We start from the raw sequence: 14,729 nt of genomic DNA, 5'->3' as shown, positions 1-14,729 counted from the left end.
CACTTTCCTCTGTCCTTTTCACCTCAGACCAAGGCAATTAGTCTCTCCATTCTGACAAAGTCAGTAATTCCAATGAAATTCAGGTTTTTGTGGAACAGAAGGTCTAAAAGACTAATGGATTAATGCACTGAGCCATCACATCTGCTGCCATGAACTAATATCCCACTTCCAATGCTAAGGAAGTGATGTGGGAATGTGTATTTGGGAAAGAACATTTAGCAAAGTGGTTAAGCTCAGCCCAAGCCCCAGATTTCCGTGGAGATCTGTTGAGTGTATCTTTTCACCAAGGAGAGGAACCTTTTATGTATCTTGAGGAAATGGAGAGACCTCAAATCACTTGGAAATTTCAAAATATTTGTTCCTCCAACGACTGTTATGTAAACCCAGTGCAGTCTCGCAGAGGAATCGTTCCTTATGTAGGTCAGGAAAAGGCAAACTCCTGCCCGAGTCTTGCAAGGGACAAAGGCAGATGCAGAAATTGAAGTATATTTTTCATTTTCCTGCCTGCTTCCCCTCGAGCAGCACTGGATTTTTCCAGATGTAGAGAAAAACAGCAGTTGCAGATATGTACAAAAGTTTATTTTACAAACAGCGACTACTTTGGAATAACAAAATTGCAAAAACATAGACCAAAGTTAGAAAACCAGCTCAGGGGGATGTTTTCTACCCGAAGCACAACTGAACAGAATTCACTAAGTGCCCCCAACCCTTCCCTCACCCCCCTCCCCAACCTGATGGAATTTCTTTATAAAGCTTTAATTCAAGATGTGAAAGACTTTAGTGGCACTGCAGTAATTTTTGATAACTACAGTTAATTGATTGACCATATTTCTATTACCTTTTCCTGACCTTAAAAACTCAGATCAGCTCTGATACATAACAGAAGTCTGATTCTGGAGCTATTTTTTCCACTAATAAGTATCAAATGGTAACAGTTCTATTTGTATATTTTGTTACACATGAGCCCTCTAGTTCTATTTTCTTAGTAAGGGACAAACAAGTTACATTTGCAATGAAAATGATGAAAGTGCAACAAATGTTACTGAAATATTTGTTCAGGACTCTCAGATGGCTCCTGCTGTTAGAAACCTGTCTCTAAATGCATCCTGCCTCGAGTAAGAAATGTATTTAATGTTAGAAGGCATAAGAAGCTTACAAAAGATTGACTGGAAAGGGTTACATGCACACACTTTGTCACTAAACTACAAGTGTAGGAAGGGGGAAAGTTCAGAATTTTGGGTTCTCATAGAAAAGTGAAAAAACCTCTGTGGCAAATTCAGCTTCAGGAACGTGCACACAAACATCTTATTCAGCTGCTGACGGACAGAAATGGAGGGAATCATCACAGTCTGCAAACTTCCCTTTGAACTTGCTTTTCATGTTTCACAAGTGTATGAAAAAAATTATCTAATTTGGGGGTAGTTTAATTCAATCAAAGAGAGAATGAATTGATGCCTAAGCGAGAAATAACCACTTTTAATTTTCAAAGCTGTTGGGGCCTGATGAGATCACACACACCAAAAAAAAAAAAAAAAAAAAAATCATTTCCAGTATTTGAAAACATTTGAGAGAAATGAAAGCATCTCCAGATATTACAGAAAGTCAGTAATGAAAACTATTATGATACAACAGAGCTAGTTAGCTCTAATCAAACAATGTTAAGTCTGTTGTGTCACTACAGACCCCAATTTGCAGGTCACATTGTGCCATTAAAAATCTGGTTCTCAGTACACAACTTTCTAAACCCCTGAAAAACTTCACAAATTATTTTACAGCAACTCAGTCAGAATATTGCAAAACTTACTCAATGGTCTTCAGCTTAAATCTATTTATTTTTTTGCAAATACCTGGAACATGGAGTCATTTTTGGTAATAAACTTTCAAAGTAAAGTACTGTCCATGCTTTTTATCAGGCAACCCAGTATTTTTGTAGTCCCATCCTTTTAACAATCTAGAGTTCAGTATCTGCAGTATCAATATCTGATATTCCCTATATGGAACATAGGATGGGATACACCTACAGGCATTTCATAAAGGAACCTCTATAGTTGGTTTTCTCAAAAAATTATCAAAAAGTGTTTTGGACAAACTCATGACACACTCAATGCTTTAACAACACCCAAGATGTGGTGGAGGATGCCAAGCACTGTAATAGGAACTGAAATGAAAGTCAAGAAGTGCTTGGAAACACTTTTTTAGTCTCTGAAGGACACTGCTGTTTATCACAAAATTCATTTTTGAAACATAAAAAGTTTAGACAAGTTGGACATTAAGCTCAAAACTCATTCACATCACACTTTTGCTCACTGCTTGTCAGTTTGACAATTCCCACTGTGCACCATCTCACCTTTTCCAGTAGAATTCCTCAACCTCACAGTTCAGGAAGGCTTAAGACAGAGTGGCAGCTTTGTTTTCATCACCTCTATCCTGTACAGAACGCAATAGTCGACAATCAAGACAGCACAGAATGCAGATTCCAGCATTAAAAAAAGCATTTTCATAAACTAGAAACGGCAGCCTTGGTAAGAAATGGACTTCACAGTTTAATAGTTGCTCACACACATTTCCCAGGAACAGGCACAAAGCCCTCAAGGTGTTTATTTATAAACAGACTCTGTTGCACCCGGAAAAGCGGTGGCAGCAATTCATCCATGGCTTGGAAAAGCTAATTCGAGGAAACAAAACTGCTGGGGTTTGGTTTTGTTTTTTTTTTAATTATCCTGTAAAAGTTGCATTTCACATAAAAAAATTAAAAAAATCAACTCAGCTGTGGAGCTCAGTCCTTCTCTCTGTGAGCACAGAGTCGAGCGAGTTCACCGGTAAATGGGAAAGTGTCAGCGAATTCAGCAACCAGCCTTCACCTGTGACACAATCAAAACAGTTTGGTTCTGTTGTTTGTTTGTTTTTTTAATATAACACTGAAAAAAATGATGGAACACAGTTTTCATCCTCCCAGAAGTGTTTTCAGCTGTATCTGCTGCTCTCACTGGGGCTCCTGTTGTTGGAGTAGCTGCGATCGCTTTCGCTGTCGGAGCCGTAGGACCTGCCGAGAAAACAAAAAAGGTTCAAAAATGCCTCAGAACTGCTTCAGGTTTGAGCTTCAAATTCAAATTTACATCGTGTGAAAAACATTGTTAAGATGGACACGGATAAGAAAAACAAACACAAGGTCTTTTACAGGGTGGTGTTTCTTATAACTGAAGAATTCGCTAAAGGATACTCAAAATTGAAATAATAATTAACTTTACGTGGTGTTGCCCTGGATAACTCAAGGCAAGTTCTCTGTAACTTCTTGCTTTTTCTTTTACAGCTAAAAACCATCCAAAATTAATGTTTTTATAAATGCTAGTAGCTGACTGAGAAATATATTCTAGCACATCTGATTTCATATTGCAAGCATCTCTCAACTAAGATAAGTTCACAAATCCTTGCTTCCTACATGTTGTATTTTCTTGTTTGAAGAAGGATCTTGAGAATTAGGCCCCAGAACCACAAGAACAGAGTGTGTGTGTGTCTCTGCAGTGTGGAAATTGTGTATTAAAATGGTTTGGCTTATCCAGAAGAATCCCAAGCTCAGCACCTGGCCAAACATCAACACAGTCCAGATGGTTTCAGACAAGCCACAGGAAATATTCCAATTACACAGAAATAAGCTTTCATTAGAGATTTTTTTTTTAGCCTCCTGCCTGCAAAGGAAGCTTTCTAAATGAAAGGTGAGCGTATCCTAATCCAATATTGCTTCTTTGAAGCTTCTCAACATAATAAGACAATGATTTTCCAAGTTTATTTCCACATTCTTTGTTAATCTACTTAATTTCCCCTCAAACACAAGATGAAAGTTGTCTTGTGGAAATGGGTGAGAGCAAAACCTTTAAGAGTTGCTATAAAGTTGGGAAAAAAATGAGTATGAGAAGGGCAGAGGATGAAAATTTACAGCAGTTGTAGAGACCTGTATGATTTATGAGTAATAGGGGACATATTAAAAGGTATAAAACCAATCATCAGTGCTATTAAATCTATATCTCTCTATATCTCCTGCTCCACCTCTGATCTCTGTGAAATGTGCTCAGTTGCACTTCTGTAAATCCCCTGGACAGAGCAGAATAGAATTTATTCCAGATTCATCAGATTTGCAGGTAAAAATATTCTTTCAAAATACATTCTAGGAAGTTAAAAATTAAGTCTGGATTTCAGTGCAATTTTTTACTTTCCCTTCCAGATTGTTTTAAATCCATATTTGCAGTTGAAAGCAAAAAGAATTTACCATCCAATGGAATTCTTTGCATACCAAGCAGCTTTTAATCCATCACAGGGCATTTGATTTAAATCTTGAGAGTTAGTTTACTGTGTAGTTTTTAAAAATCACTTAATACTATTAAAAAAATTAGAAATCATAGAATCATGAAGGTTGGAAAAGACCTGTAAGACCACCAAGTCCAACTGTTAACCCAGCACCAGCACTGTCTTCTCCATTAAACCATGTCCTCAAGTGCCATTTCCACATGTTTTTTAACATTTCCAGGGATGGTGACTGGGAAAATGTGAAAATTTTGAATGCATTCAATACAATGAACTGGAACTCAAATCTTTCTTATCCTACTTCTTCCCCATCCTCATATTTGGCATGTGAGGAGTTCTGACTTCCTCACTCACACACACGCTTCGATTTTAATTGGTTTTAATTATTACATTTTTTATGCTTGGGGGGAAAAAAACAGCACACTGGCCTTTCTTAAACATCACAGGTATGTGTTTAGCACATTTTTTCCCCACAAATCCAGTGCCAAACCACACCTGGATCTCCGATCGTAGCTCCGAGACCGTCGGTAGCTGTCACTCCTTTTACTCCTGCTCCGACTCCTGCTGTAGTAACTGTCATATGTGTAGGACCTACTTTAAAGGGAAAAGAAGGCAACTGTAAATTTATGATTTCTTGTCTAAAATGCTATTTTATATGCAGGCTCAAATGACATTTACATACAGAGATGAAGGGCTGGCTAGAAATTACTTTTGGAGGCTGCGGCAAACAATTCCGTGCTTTAGAAAAGTTTCAACACAGCAACAATTATCTTCAAAGCAAAAGTAAAAATGTCAAATTTACTAATCTAGAAAAGACACAATAAGCATCCATAAAGTTTTGTGGTTTCTCTTTTTTGTAGATGCTGTAAAAACATTGTTTGCTAATTTGAAAACCAGCAAAGTGATTCTGTTTATAACTCAATTTTATTTTAACAAAAAAGGGGGATGTGTTCACTATTTCTCATCTCGTATCATCACCTGTAACTGTAGTGCTGGGACAATTTGGTTATTTCCAGCTTTTAAGTGCCTTATATTGATTTTGCTTTGATTCAAGCTGTTACAACAATATTATAGTTTTAAGGACCACAGATCCCTGGAAGTGTCCAAGGCCAGGTTGGACGAGACTTGGAGTAACCTGGGCTAGTGGAAAGTGTCCCTGCCCATGGCAGGTGGGTTGGAACTAGATCATCTTTAAGTTCTCTTCCAGCCCAAACCATTCCAGACTCTATGAGATAAAGGCATTCTTAAAAAGTATTCTTATAAATATATATTTATATATGTATGGATATTATAGTATATATAATAAAATACGTAGCATACATGATACAAATTATTTTTGCATGTTATATGATTATAGATTAAAGTCTATTTTAAATAAATATAAATAAAAAGTATTCTTATTTTTATAAGAAGTCCATTTATTGCAGAGTTTGTACACAACTATAATCCATACCTGGATCGACTGTGATGACCATAAGAACTACTTCTGGACCGGCTTCGGCTGTAGCTTCGACTGACAGAAACAAAACCACAGAGACATCTTAAGTTAATAAAATACAAGGGAGCAGGGGGAGAGGGGGAGCAAGAGGAGCACAACATGTCTTGCAGTATCTCCAAACAGACTAACTTACCTACGACTCTTGTAACTGTGGTAAGAACTGCTTCGACTCCTTGAGCGATCTCTGCTGTACCACCCTCTGCTTCTGCTTCTCGAGTAGCTTCTTGACCTACAGTGAACAACAGGACAGAACAGAACTGAAGAGGAAGCAGAAAAAAGTTATAAATCTTTATCTTTTAAGCTAAGTATTTATTCCACGCTTGGCCATTAAGTTGATCACAGGGCAGGAGCACCTCTGAGAGCTGGGGGTGTTCATCCAGGAGAAGAGAAGGCTCCAAGGACATCTTGGAGCCCCTTCCAAGTGCTTGAAGGGGCTCCAGGAGAGCTGGAGAGGGACTTGGGACAAGGGATGGAGGGACAGGACAAGGGGGAATGGCTTTAAACTGACAGAGGGTAGGTTTAGATGGGATATTGGGAAGGAATTCTTGGCTGTGAGGGTGTTGATGCCCTGGCACAGGTTGCCCAGAGAAGCTGTGGCTGCCCCATCTCTGGAAGTGTCCAAGGCCAGGTTGTTCAGGGCTTGGAGCAACTTGGGATAGTGGAAGCTGGATGGAATGACATGGTGCCTTCCAACCCAACCCACTCTATAATTGTGTGACACTGTGCTGTTCAAAAGAAAAACATGAGCTGAGAAAGGAAAACATGCCTTGAAAAGATGAAAACTTCAAGTTCCCAGGGCAGGTTGTGGGAGCAGCACCAGCTTCTTACCTGTATGAATATGTAGAACTTCGAGATCGACTTCTGGAGTGACTGTAGGATATGGACCTTGTTCTGTGTCTGGATTTAGACCCAGATTTACTCCGTGATCTACTGAGGCTCCTGGATGGACTGTTGTCATCTCTGCTTGGAGATTCCTCCTCGCTGGAACTTTCTTGGTTCCTGGGCCGCCGATTGAGCCGGGCTGTTTTCCTGACCTCATCAAACAGAGACCCAGGCCTTACTTTATTCTTGGCTTTTATTTCAATCCTTAAACCTGCTGGTTTAGGCTCTGGTGCTACTGCTACACTCTTAACCTCCGTGGCTGTACTAATTGCTGCTGGTTGTAGGTTACCAACACCCTGCAAAGGCTTCCATTTATTGTCTACCATATTGCTTTGCGGATTTTCAGTCATTTCACTTTTCAAACCACAGTCTTTAGCACCAGACAGAGAGTTATTTTCTTGCCTTCCTGTTTCTTTTTCTTCTTTAACGTGAATCAAGTCTCTAATGTTGTTTCCTAGTTTGACAGCATCTTGCTCAGGGGTCTCAACCTGTAGCTCTTTTTTTATAGCAGCACTTAAAGCCTGGGGTTTAGGAGTGAGAATGACAGGAGACAAAACGTCCACATCCACCTTCCCTGGCGAGTTACGATCCGGAGTACAGATCTCCATGTTGTCATCTGTCTGAATAACGTCCTCCAATCCGTTCTGGTTACTTTCTTCAGCTTGTTTAATCTCATTCTTGCAGGCAGAAACGTTTATTCCTGAGTTTAAAGCACCAGTTGAAGCGTTTGTTTCAATGTTCTCTTTATTAAGGTTGCTGCGATCTGGGGAGGCCTCACCTGTGGTGTTTTTATCTAAAAGGTTTTCACTCCCACACGACTTTTCACCGTTTCCCATTTTATCTGTGACTATTTCATCCTTTTCATAAACTTGTTTTTTATCCTTTATGTCCCTGGTAAGCTGCTTTTCTTTTTTATCATCCTTGGCAACTGGCTTTTCATTTATCTCATCGTCCTCTTCTTCACCAAACTCGAGGGGGGGCTGCCAATGAAACATCTCTTTTCTTTTCTGGACTTTGTGTTTTTTCTCCTTTTTCCCTTTGGATTTTTCTTTTGGTTTTTTGGAATGTGATTTCTTAAGTTGTTTTTTCAACCCATGCTTGTGTTTTTTTGACTTGCCTCGAGTGTCTGCTGAGCTGGAACAGGAACTGTCGGATTCAGAAGATGACAACTGTTTGTTTGTCTTCCAATCAGAGTCCAAAAAGCCTTCGGAGGAATTGGATTGTTTCTTTATCCTTTTGGTGACACTGAGCTCTGTATCAGACCCTGAGGTGGCCTCTCCTTCTTCTTTACCAGAGGAGGGTCTGGAATCCCCCCTATTATGCCTTGCCTCTCCTCTTTCGGAATTTGACTCTGAGTCCCATTTGCTGCCTGAGTAGGATTTCCGTTTCGTTTTTGCCCCTCCTCTGGGTTCCTCCAGAAACTTCTCCTTCCCTGCTTTCCTTTTGGAGTGATCAGAATCCCGCTCACACTTGGACTTCTCCTCCCCTCTCTCAGAACTCAAGCTATTTTTATCCTGTTTCTGAGCGTCCCCTTCTAATGGAAAACGACTTTCCTTCTCTGGGACCGCTTTCGCTTTGGCGGAGCGCTCGCTGTCGCTGGAGAAGTCTGAGGATGACAAAGTGTCGCTCTCCTTCAATCCTTGGGAAGACTCATCGTAGTCTTTGGGATGTTTGTGAGGCAGGGGACTTTCCGAGCTCGTCTCCTGCCTCAGTTTGGAGCCCCGAGCTTTCTGATCGCTGGACGTGGATTTCCTTTTGTTCCCGTGCCTGTCCTCGTCGCTGAGGGAATAGTAAGACGTGGACTCGCTGTACCCCGACCGGTCACTGCGGTATTTGCTCGGTGACGGGGACCTGCCAGAAGAGCGGGATTTTGTCCTAGAGCTCGATGGACTTCTGGATCTTGTGTAGGATCTGGAGTAGGACCGACTTCGGGAGGACCTGCTCCTGGACCTCGGCCAACTCTCCGAGCTCCTGTCGCTGCGGCCCTTGGAATACCCGCTCCGATCGCTCTCCGAGCTCCTCTCCCGCTTGCGGTAGGAGGAGGAGGTGTTGGCCTCTTTAACGACCACCAGGCTGTAATTAGGTTGGGTGGGTATTAAATGGGTTGTTTTAGCTTTCATTTCCTGAATTCGCTCATAGGATGGCTTCCATGGTTTCTGCCCAGGTTTCCACCTGGAGGGAGGTGGACTGTCGCTTAAGGGTATCACAGGGAGGTTTTCTGGGACAACTGGTGGGACGACAACTTTGTCACTGGGCAGGAGAACTGCTCGGACGGGCTCGGCTGCCTTGGTCAACTTACTGTCATTTAATCGGGTTGAGATATTCCGTGGAGAACTGGGAACAGTCTTTTGCTGCCTGGGGTTAGAACTGGACCTTGACCTACTTCGAGAACGTGATGATTTAGAGGCTGATCTCGATCTAGAACTTCTTCGGGAGTAAGACCTTGATTTAGACCTGGATCTGGATCTGGACCTGGACCTGTAGTAAGAGCGAGACCCTCTGCTTGATAAAGATGATGAGCTCTGATCTTCCTTATCAGACTTGGACCAGTCCCTTCTGGATGAACGCCTAGAAGACAAGGAAGAAGAACGAGATTTCCTCTCACGATCACAAGATGACTTTGTCCTCCTGTGGAAGGAATGAGAAGATTCCACGTCTGATGAGGCCGAGGCTTTCTTTTTTTTCGTTTGCTTGTGCTTCTTGAAATGTTTCTGCTTTTTAGATTTCTTTTTATGCTTCATCTTCTTCTTTTCTTTCCTGTGCTTCTTGTGATGGCTGGAGTATCTCGTGGTGTTTAGATCAGCATAACCATTATGGGACCAGGACCTGGATCTCCGGGATGCACTTCTTTCATCCCATCTGCTTGTACATGGGTCACTCAACCTGGAAAACAAAGCAGAAAGCCCCACCCTGAGTGGAAATTCTTTTAAAGCTTTAGATAAATTAAGTATTCTTAAACTTGATTTTAAATCAAGATATAAGAACCTGACACACACACACACACGCACGCACACACACACACACTCTACTACCAGGCAATTATGTTCTGACTGAGCTTCTTACACTCATTTTAAGAATTATATCACTACCAAGAGCTACTTCTCTCTAAGAAATAAATCAGCCAACATCAGCAAATTTTGCATATTGTAGAACCCGTGTGAAGAGATTTAATGTTTTAATTACCCTAGTCTGCAGGACTTTGACCTCTACAACTGCAGGATTCTCAAACCACTTCTACATATTAGTATTATTAAATATTAAATATTACTATTATTACTAACATTAACATTGTTGTTATATTATTAGATATTAGTAAATATTTAAATTTTAAAACATATCTCAGTACATAAAAAAGAACCACCAGAAACATTTGCAATTATTCAATAATGGTTACACACAGTATTTTTCAGTTTTCCTTTTGAGGTTTCTGTCTCATAATTTGACAGAAGCTCACATTTAGTATCAAGTCAGACATTTTGGAGAGCTGGCTTCCATCCATCACACAGTTTGCAATTGCAGAAAGAACATATAACCAAAACAATAAAGGGTCGGTGGATTCAGTTGTCTCACTTGGTACCCAAAGAATCCATATCACCCAGTTTGGGGCTAAAGGAAACCATGGAAGTTTTAAGGTTGGAAAAGACCTTTAACGTGACCAAGTCCAACTGTAACCCAACACCACCACCTTGTTCACCACCAAACCTTGCCACAGAATCAACCGGGTTGGAAAAGACCTCCGAGATCATCAAGTCCAACCCTTGATCCAACCTCACTGTGGTTCCCAGCCCATGGCACTGATGCCACATCCAGTCTCATCTAAAACATCTCCAGGGATGGAGAAGCCACCCCCTCCCTGGGCAGCCCATTCCAATGGCTGAGCACTCTCTCTGGAAAAAATTTCTTCCCAATATCCAACCTAAACCTCCACTGGCACAGCTTGAGACCGAGCCCTCTTGTCCTACTGCTGGTTCCTGGGAGAAGAGCCTGACTCCCACCTGGCTACAACCTCCTGTCAGGGAGTTGCAGAGAGTGAGGAGGTCTCCCCTGAGCCTCCTCCTCTCCAGGCTGAGTCCCCCCAGCTCCCTCAGTCTCTCCTCATAGGACTTGTGTTCCAGTCCCTTCCCCAGCCTTGTTGCTCTTCTCTGGACCTGCTCCAGCCCCTCCATGTCCTTCCTGAACTGAGGGCCCAGAACTGATGTCCTGAAGAGCCACATCCATGTTTTCTCTGAACGATTCCAGGGATGATGACTCCACCACTTCCTTGGGCAGTCTATTCTTTACAATTTGTTCCATGAACTTTTTTTTTCCCCTAACATTTAATCTAAACCTTCCCTGGCCCAACTGGAGGCCGTTTCCTCTCGTCCTGGTACATCCACATGGTACATCTACACAACGTGTTAAACACTGTGTAAAAAAAACCCCAGACTATAAAATTTATGATAAGGATCTTACTTATCTCCTTTGCTCCACTTCTCCCCACTGGGAGGTCGGTAGGTCCTCAATCTCTGCATCTCCTCTTTCCAGTGAGGAGGGGTCTCACTGCTCTCGTCATCCTCGGATTCGGAACACGACCGGGATCGAGGGGGGGTGTGGTATCGCTGTGAAAGCACAGAAAAAAACCACATTATGCAGCTTTCTTACAGAGCAAACTGTGTCTTTTCATACCCAGGATGTTTTACAAAGCCTGAGGGGGGCCAGAAGCTCACCCTTTTTTCTTAAACATAAAAGGAAGGATGAAGGAAGAGGTCATGGGTTCCCAGTTACTGCAGATAACTACCTTTTTTATCAGGATGTTAAAGCACAGATGTTTCACTTCAGTTAGCAGACACTTAACTGCTCATTTGAGCAAAGACAAGCCCTATTCCAAAGTTACTGCTGTTCAGCTCTGCAGAAATGAGAATCCAGTTTAAAACACCTCCCAAGCAACAAAAAATAGAAAACCAAACAAAAAAAATAAACCACTAAAACTCTCCAAAACTCTTTCACAAAAAAGAATAAAGAAGCTTCATATTAAAGAATTATGCTTAGGAACAGCATTTAAGTAGGCAATAAGAGCTACTTGTACAGCAGAGAAAAAACCCTCTAATATAGTAAATTTTTATTTTCCACTACCCAGTTGGAGACACAATCAGGTAAACTCTGTGAGGAATTCAGATGCTCCTTGACTCAATAAAAAACACATCTGGATTTCACTCAATTATTTTGAGCCACTTTTGAAAGCAAAAGAGAGGGGAAAAAAAAGTGTTGCCCCCCAGAATAAAATCAGAAAGATGCATGTGTTGATTTATTCGTTTAATTACAAAAGTCTTTAAGATACCCTGTTTAAATAAAAAAAATAAGGATATTCTACCATACAGAGCTAATTTGGGCTGAAGGAATGACTACTTAAAAAGCTTTTACAGATGACTGGCACATAACAGGTTGTGAAGGTATCATGGATCTTTCTAATTTTCAAATAGTCTATTCAGGAGTATCCTGGAATCTACAAATAACTATTTTGCAAAATATCAAACAACTTCACCCCAAAGAGAAACTGTTGCTGATCAGATTATTAGAGATGGCAGAAAAATGTGTTTCTCCAACTGAGTGCTGGCCCTAAATGACACCTTGTTCTCCTTCTTCACTTTTTTCAGAAGTGTTAAAATGATGAAAAACATCAGAGAAATGCCAAAACCTGGCAAAAGCCAATTCCACTCAGCTTTGAGTTACTTTTCCCTAAATTTTTATTTACATCAATATGCAAAACCATTCTGTTTTAAAGGCTTTAGTGGATCCCAGGAGTGTCAAATACAAACACGAGCTGTCAGATGCAAAGGCAGCTGCCACATTTCAGGTCAAGGCAGGAAAATTCGGGTTGAGGTTCAACCACTCCACCACCTTGGTCCATGCTATGGCATCCAAGCTGTTCATTTTGTGGTTTAAAATAATTCTATCATGGGGGATCATGGTGGAAAAGTACTTCCCAAATCCAGTGGCTGTTATATAAGAAAAATCACACTCAGAGGAGTCTCAGTTTAAATCATCCTAATGAAGCTTTTCATTAGAATAACTATAGATATATTGATATCTGTATATAAACTGTTCTTTTTGAGAACTTCCACTTGCAAAAACATTTGGCAGAACCAAGGCTGCATTTTGCTTTATGGTTCCCCAAATGCCACCTGCTAAGCTGATCCAGGAAAAGATTCTCCAGGGGAAGAATATGCTGCAATCCAATAGAATCAAATGCACAATTACAGCAGCTTCTCTTAGTTTTTCCCCCTTGTACCGAGTGAAAAACAACAGCACAGCTGTGCAGCATTTTGGGCCTGGATTGTGAGTTATTAGAGAAGAAAAACCTTTGAATTATATATCAGAAAGGGCTGCAGACACTCAGGACACTGCTGAGAAGCTTGGTGTGTCTTATGTGTTGCAGTCCTAATGCTCAGAGAAAATACAAGGGAATCCAATGAATAGGGAAGAGGAAAAGCTCTTGTCACTTCTCATTGCTTTGGATCTTGTGGCTTGCCTGGGATGAATCTGCCTGAATTAGTTTCCATCTTTTAAAAGAAATAATTTCATTCTTATGTTTGGAGACTTCTTGTGGCTGAGAATTAAGCCTTTGTTTTCCCAAACTTCAAGAGAATAACAAGAAGGAATGAAAACCTGCATCACAAAATCAGCTACCTGACAATATTTCAACCTCCTAAACTAGAATGCAAATAAATACATGTGAATAAACACATAAATAAAGCATCCTACAAAGCCTCCAAGGAAAGTCAAAGCTCAAGGTCAGAGAAGACACTCTGGGTGAGAGGAAAGAAATATATAAATAAATAAAACTGTCACATACTATTGTGCCTCTTCCTTTAATTTTTCGTCCGGATTTCGAGACTGATGGTTTCTGGTCAGTCAGAACTGGAGTGGCATCAAGAAGCTTCCTACATAAATTAATAAAATATGAGCTTGCATGGAAAAAAAAAATCCAGTTAACTTAACCTAATTTTAAGTTAATAATGAAAAATATTTATCATCTTATTCATTCATTTTGAGGCAGAACTAAGAATTCAGCGAATTTTCCAAGAAATGAGACAATTTTGCAACAAAAGGCAAATCAACATGTATTTGTTTTCAAGCAAATGTGCAGCCTGATGTCTTTACACATAAATAAATGCTAACAAAGGACTTGCAAAATCCTGTTACAAGAGGTTAATTTGTGTTTGGGGCAGAAATCCTGAGGGCAACATGGGCAGAAGAGGTTCAGGACCTCAGTTCAGGAGAGCTCACAGGTTTTAAAGTCTTCTTGCTTAGGAAAGAAGAGGGAATTCAATCCTCCTTTTTACAGTTTGTGTAATATCCTCAAAAGAAATAGTTGCTAAATCTTTGGAAATATGAGTGATGTTCCAAGAAAAGAACAGGAGACTAAACCATTAGCTGAAATTAAAACAAACAAACAAAAAACCCCAACAAACCCCCATGTCTCCCAAACACAAACCAAAACCAAACAAAAACCACTCAAAAAACTCCCCCCAAAAAACCAAACAAAAAAACCCCAAATCCTCCACAAAAAAGAAAAAAAAACCAAACAAAACACAAAAACCCCCCAAACAAACAAACAAACCCACAAAACCAAAAACCCCCCCAAACCAACCCCCAAAACCCTCCTACAACCAAAAGACCAAAAACACCCCCCAAAACCAAGACTCCTCAAAAGCCCCCAAAAGCCCCCAACCCCCACCAAAAAAAAACCCCAAAAAACAAACCCCCCCCAAAAAACCCCCTAAAATGCCCCCTCAAAAAACCAACAAAAAACCCCCCAAAAACCAAAAAAAACTAAAAAAAAGCCCCAAAAACTCAAAAAAATCCCCCCCAAAAAACCCCAAAACCCCCTCCAAACCCCCCCAAAGCCCCCCCCAAAACAAACCCCAACCCCCCCCAAAAAAACTCCAAAAAACTCCCTCCAAAAAAAACCCCAAAAAACCTTCCCCCCAAAAAAAACCCCAAACACACCCCCAAAAAATCCCCCCAAAAAACCCTCCAAAACCTCCCCCCAAACCCCCCCCAAAAAACC

General features: G+C 40.8%; 1 protein-coding gene across 9 annotated transcripts in view; it reads right to left on the bottom strand.

Moving 5' to 3' along the window:
* Positions 1 to 1,813: 1,813 nt before the first annotated feature.
* NKTR (natural killer cell triggering receptor) overlaps positions 1,814 to 14,729 on the bottom strand; it is a 38,653-nt gene continuing 25,737 nt past the window's right edge. For 7 of the 9 annotated variants that reach the window (XM_051768328.1, XM_051768329.1, XM_051768334.1 and 4 more), the window contains 7 exons: positions 13,512 to 13,599; positions 11,132 to 11,277; positions 6,626 to 9,562; positions 5,931 to 6,026; positions 5,753 to 5,812; positions 4,795 to 4,893; positions 1,814 to 3,043 (listed from right to left, as the gene is read on the bottom strand). In XM_051768328.1, coding sequence (XP_051624288.1) covers positions 2,965 to 3,043; positions 4,795 to 4,893; positions 5,753 to 5,812; positions 5,931 to 6,026; positions 6,626 to 9,562; positions 11,132 to 11,277; positions 13,512 to 13,599 — 3,505 coding nt within the window. In that variant the 3' untranslated portion in view covers positions 1,814 to 2,964. The remainder of the gene's footprint in view (positions 3,044 to 4,794; positions 4,894 to 5,752; positions 5,813 to 5,930; positions 6,027 to 6,625; positions 9,563 to 11,131; positions 11,278 to 13,511; positions 13,600 to 14,729) is intronic. The other 2 variants (XM_051768331.1, XM_051768330.1) reach the window with 1 other exon arrangement.

This window comes from Manacus candei, unplaced genomic scaffold (genome assembly GCF_025592945.1).
Source record: "Manacus candei isolate 608988 ecotype Guabito, Panama unplaced genomic scaffold, ASM2559294v1 h1tg000094l, whole genome shotgun sequence".
In the NCBI taxonomy this organism is placed as follows: Eukaryota; Metazoa; Chordata; class Aves; order Passeriformes; family Pipridae; genus Manacus; species Manacus candei.
The sequence above is the reverse complement of the archived record's forward strand: the minus strand, read 5'-3'. Positions and strand labels throughout refer to the sequence as shown.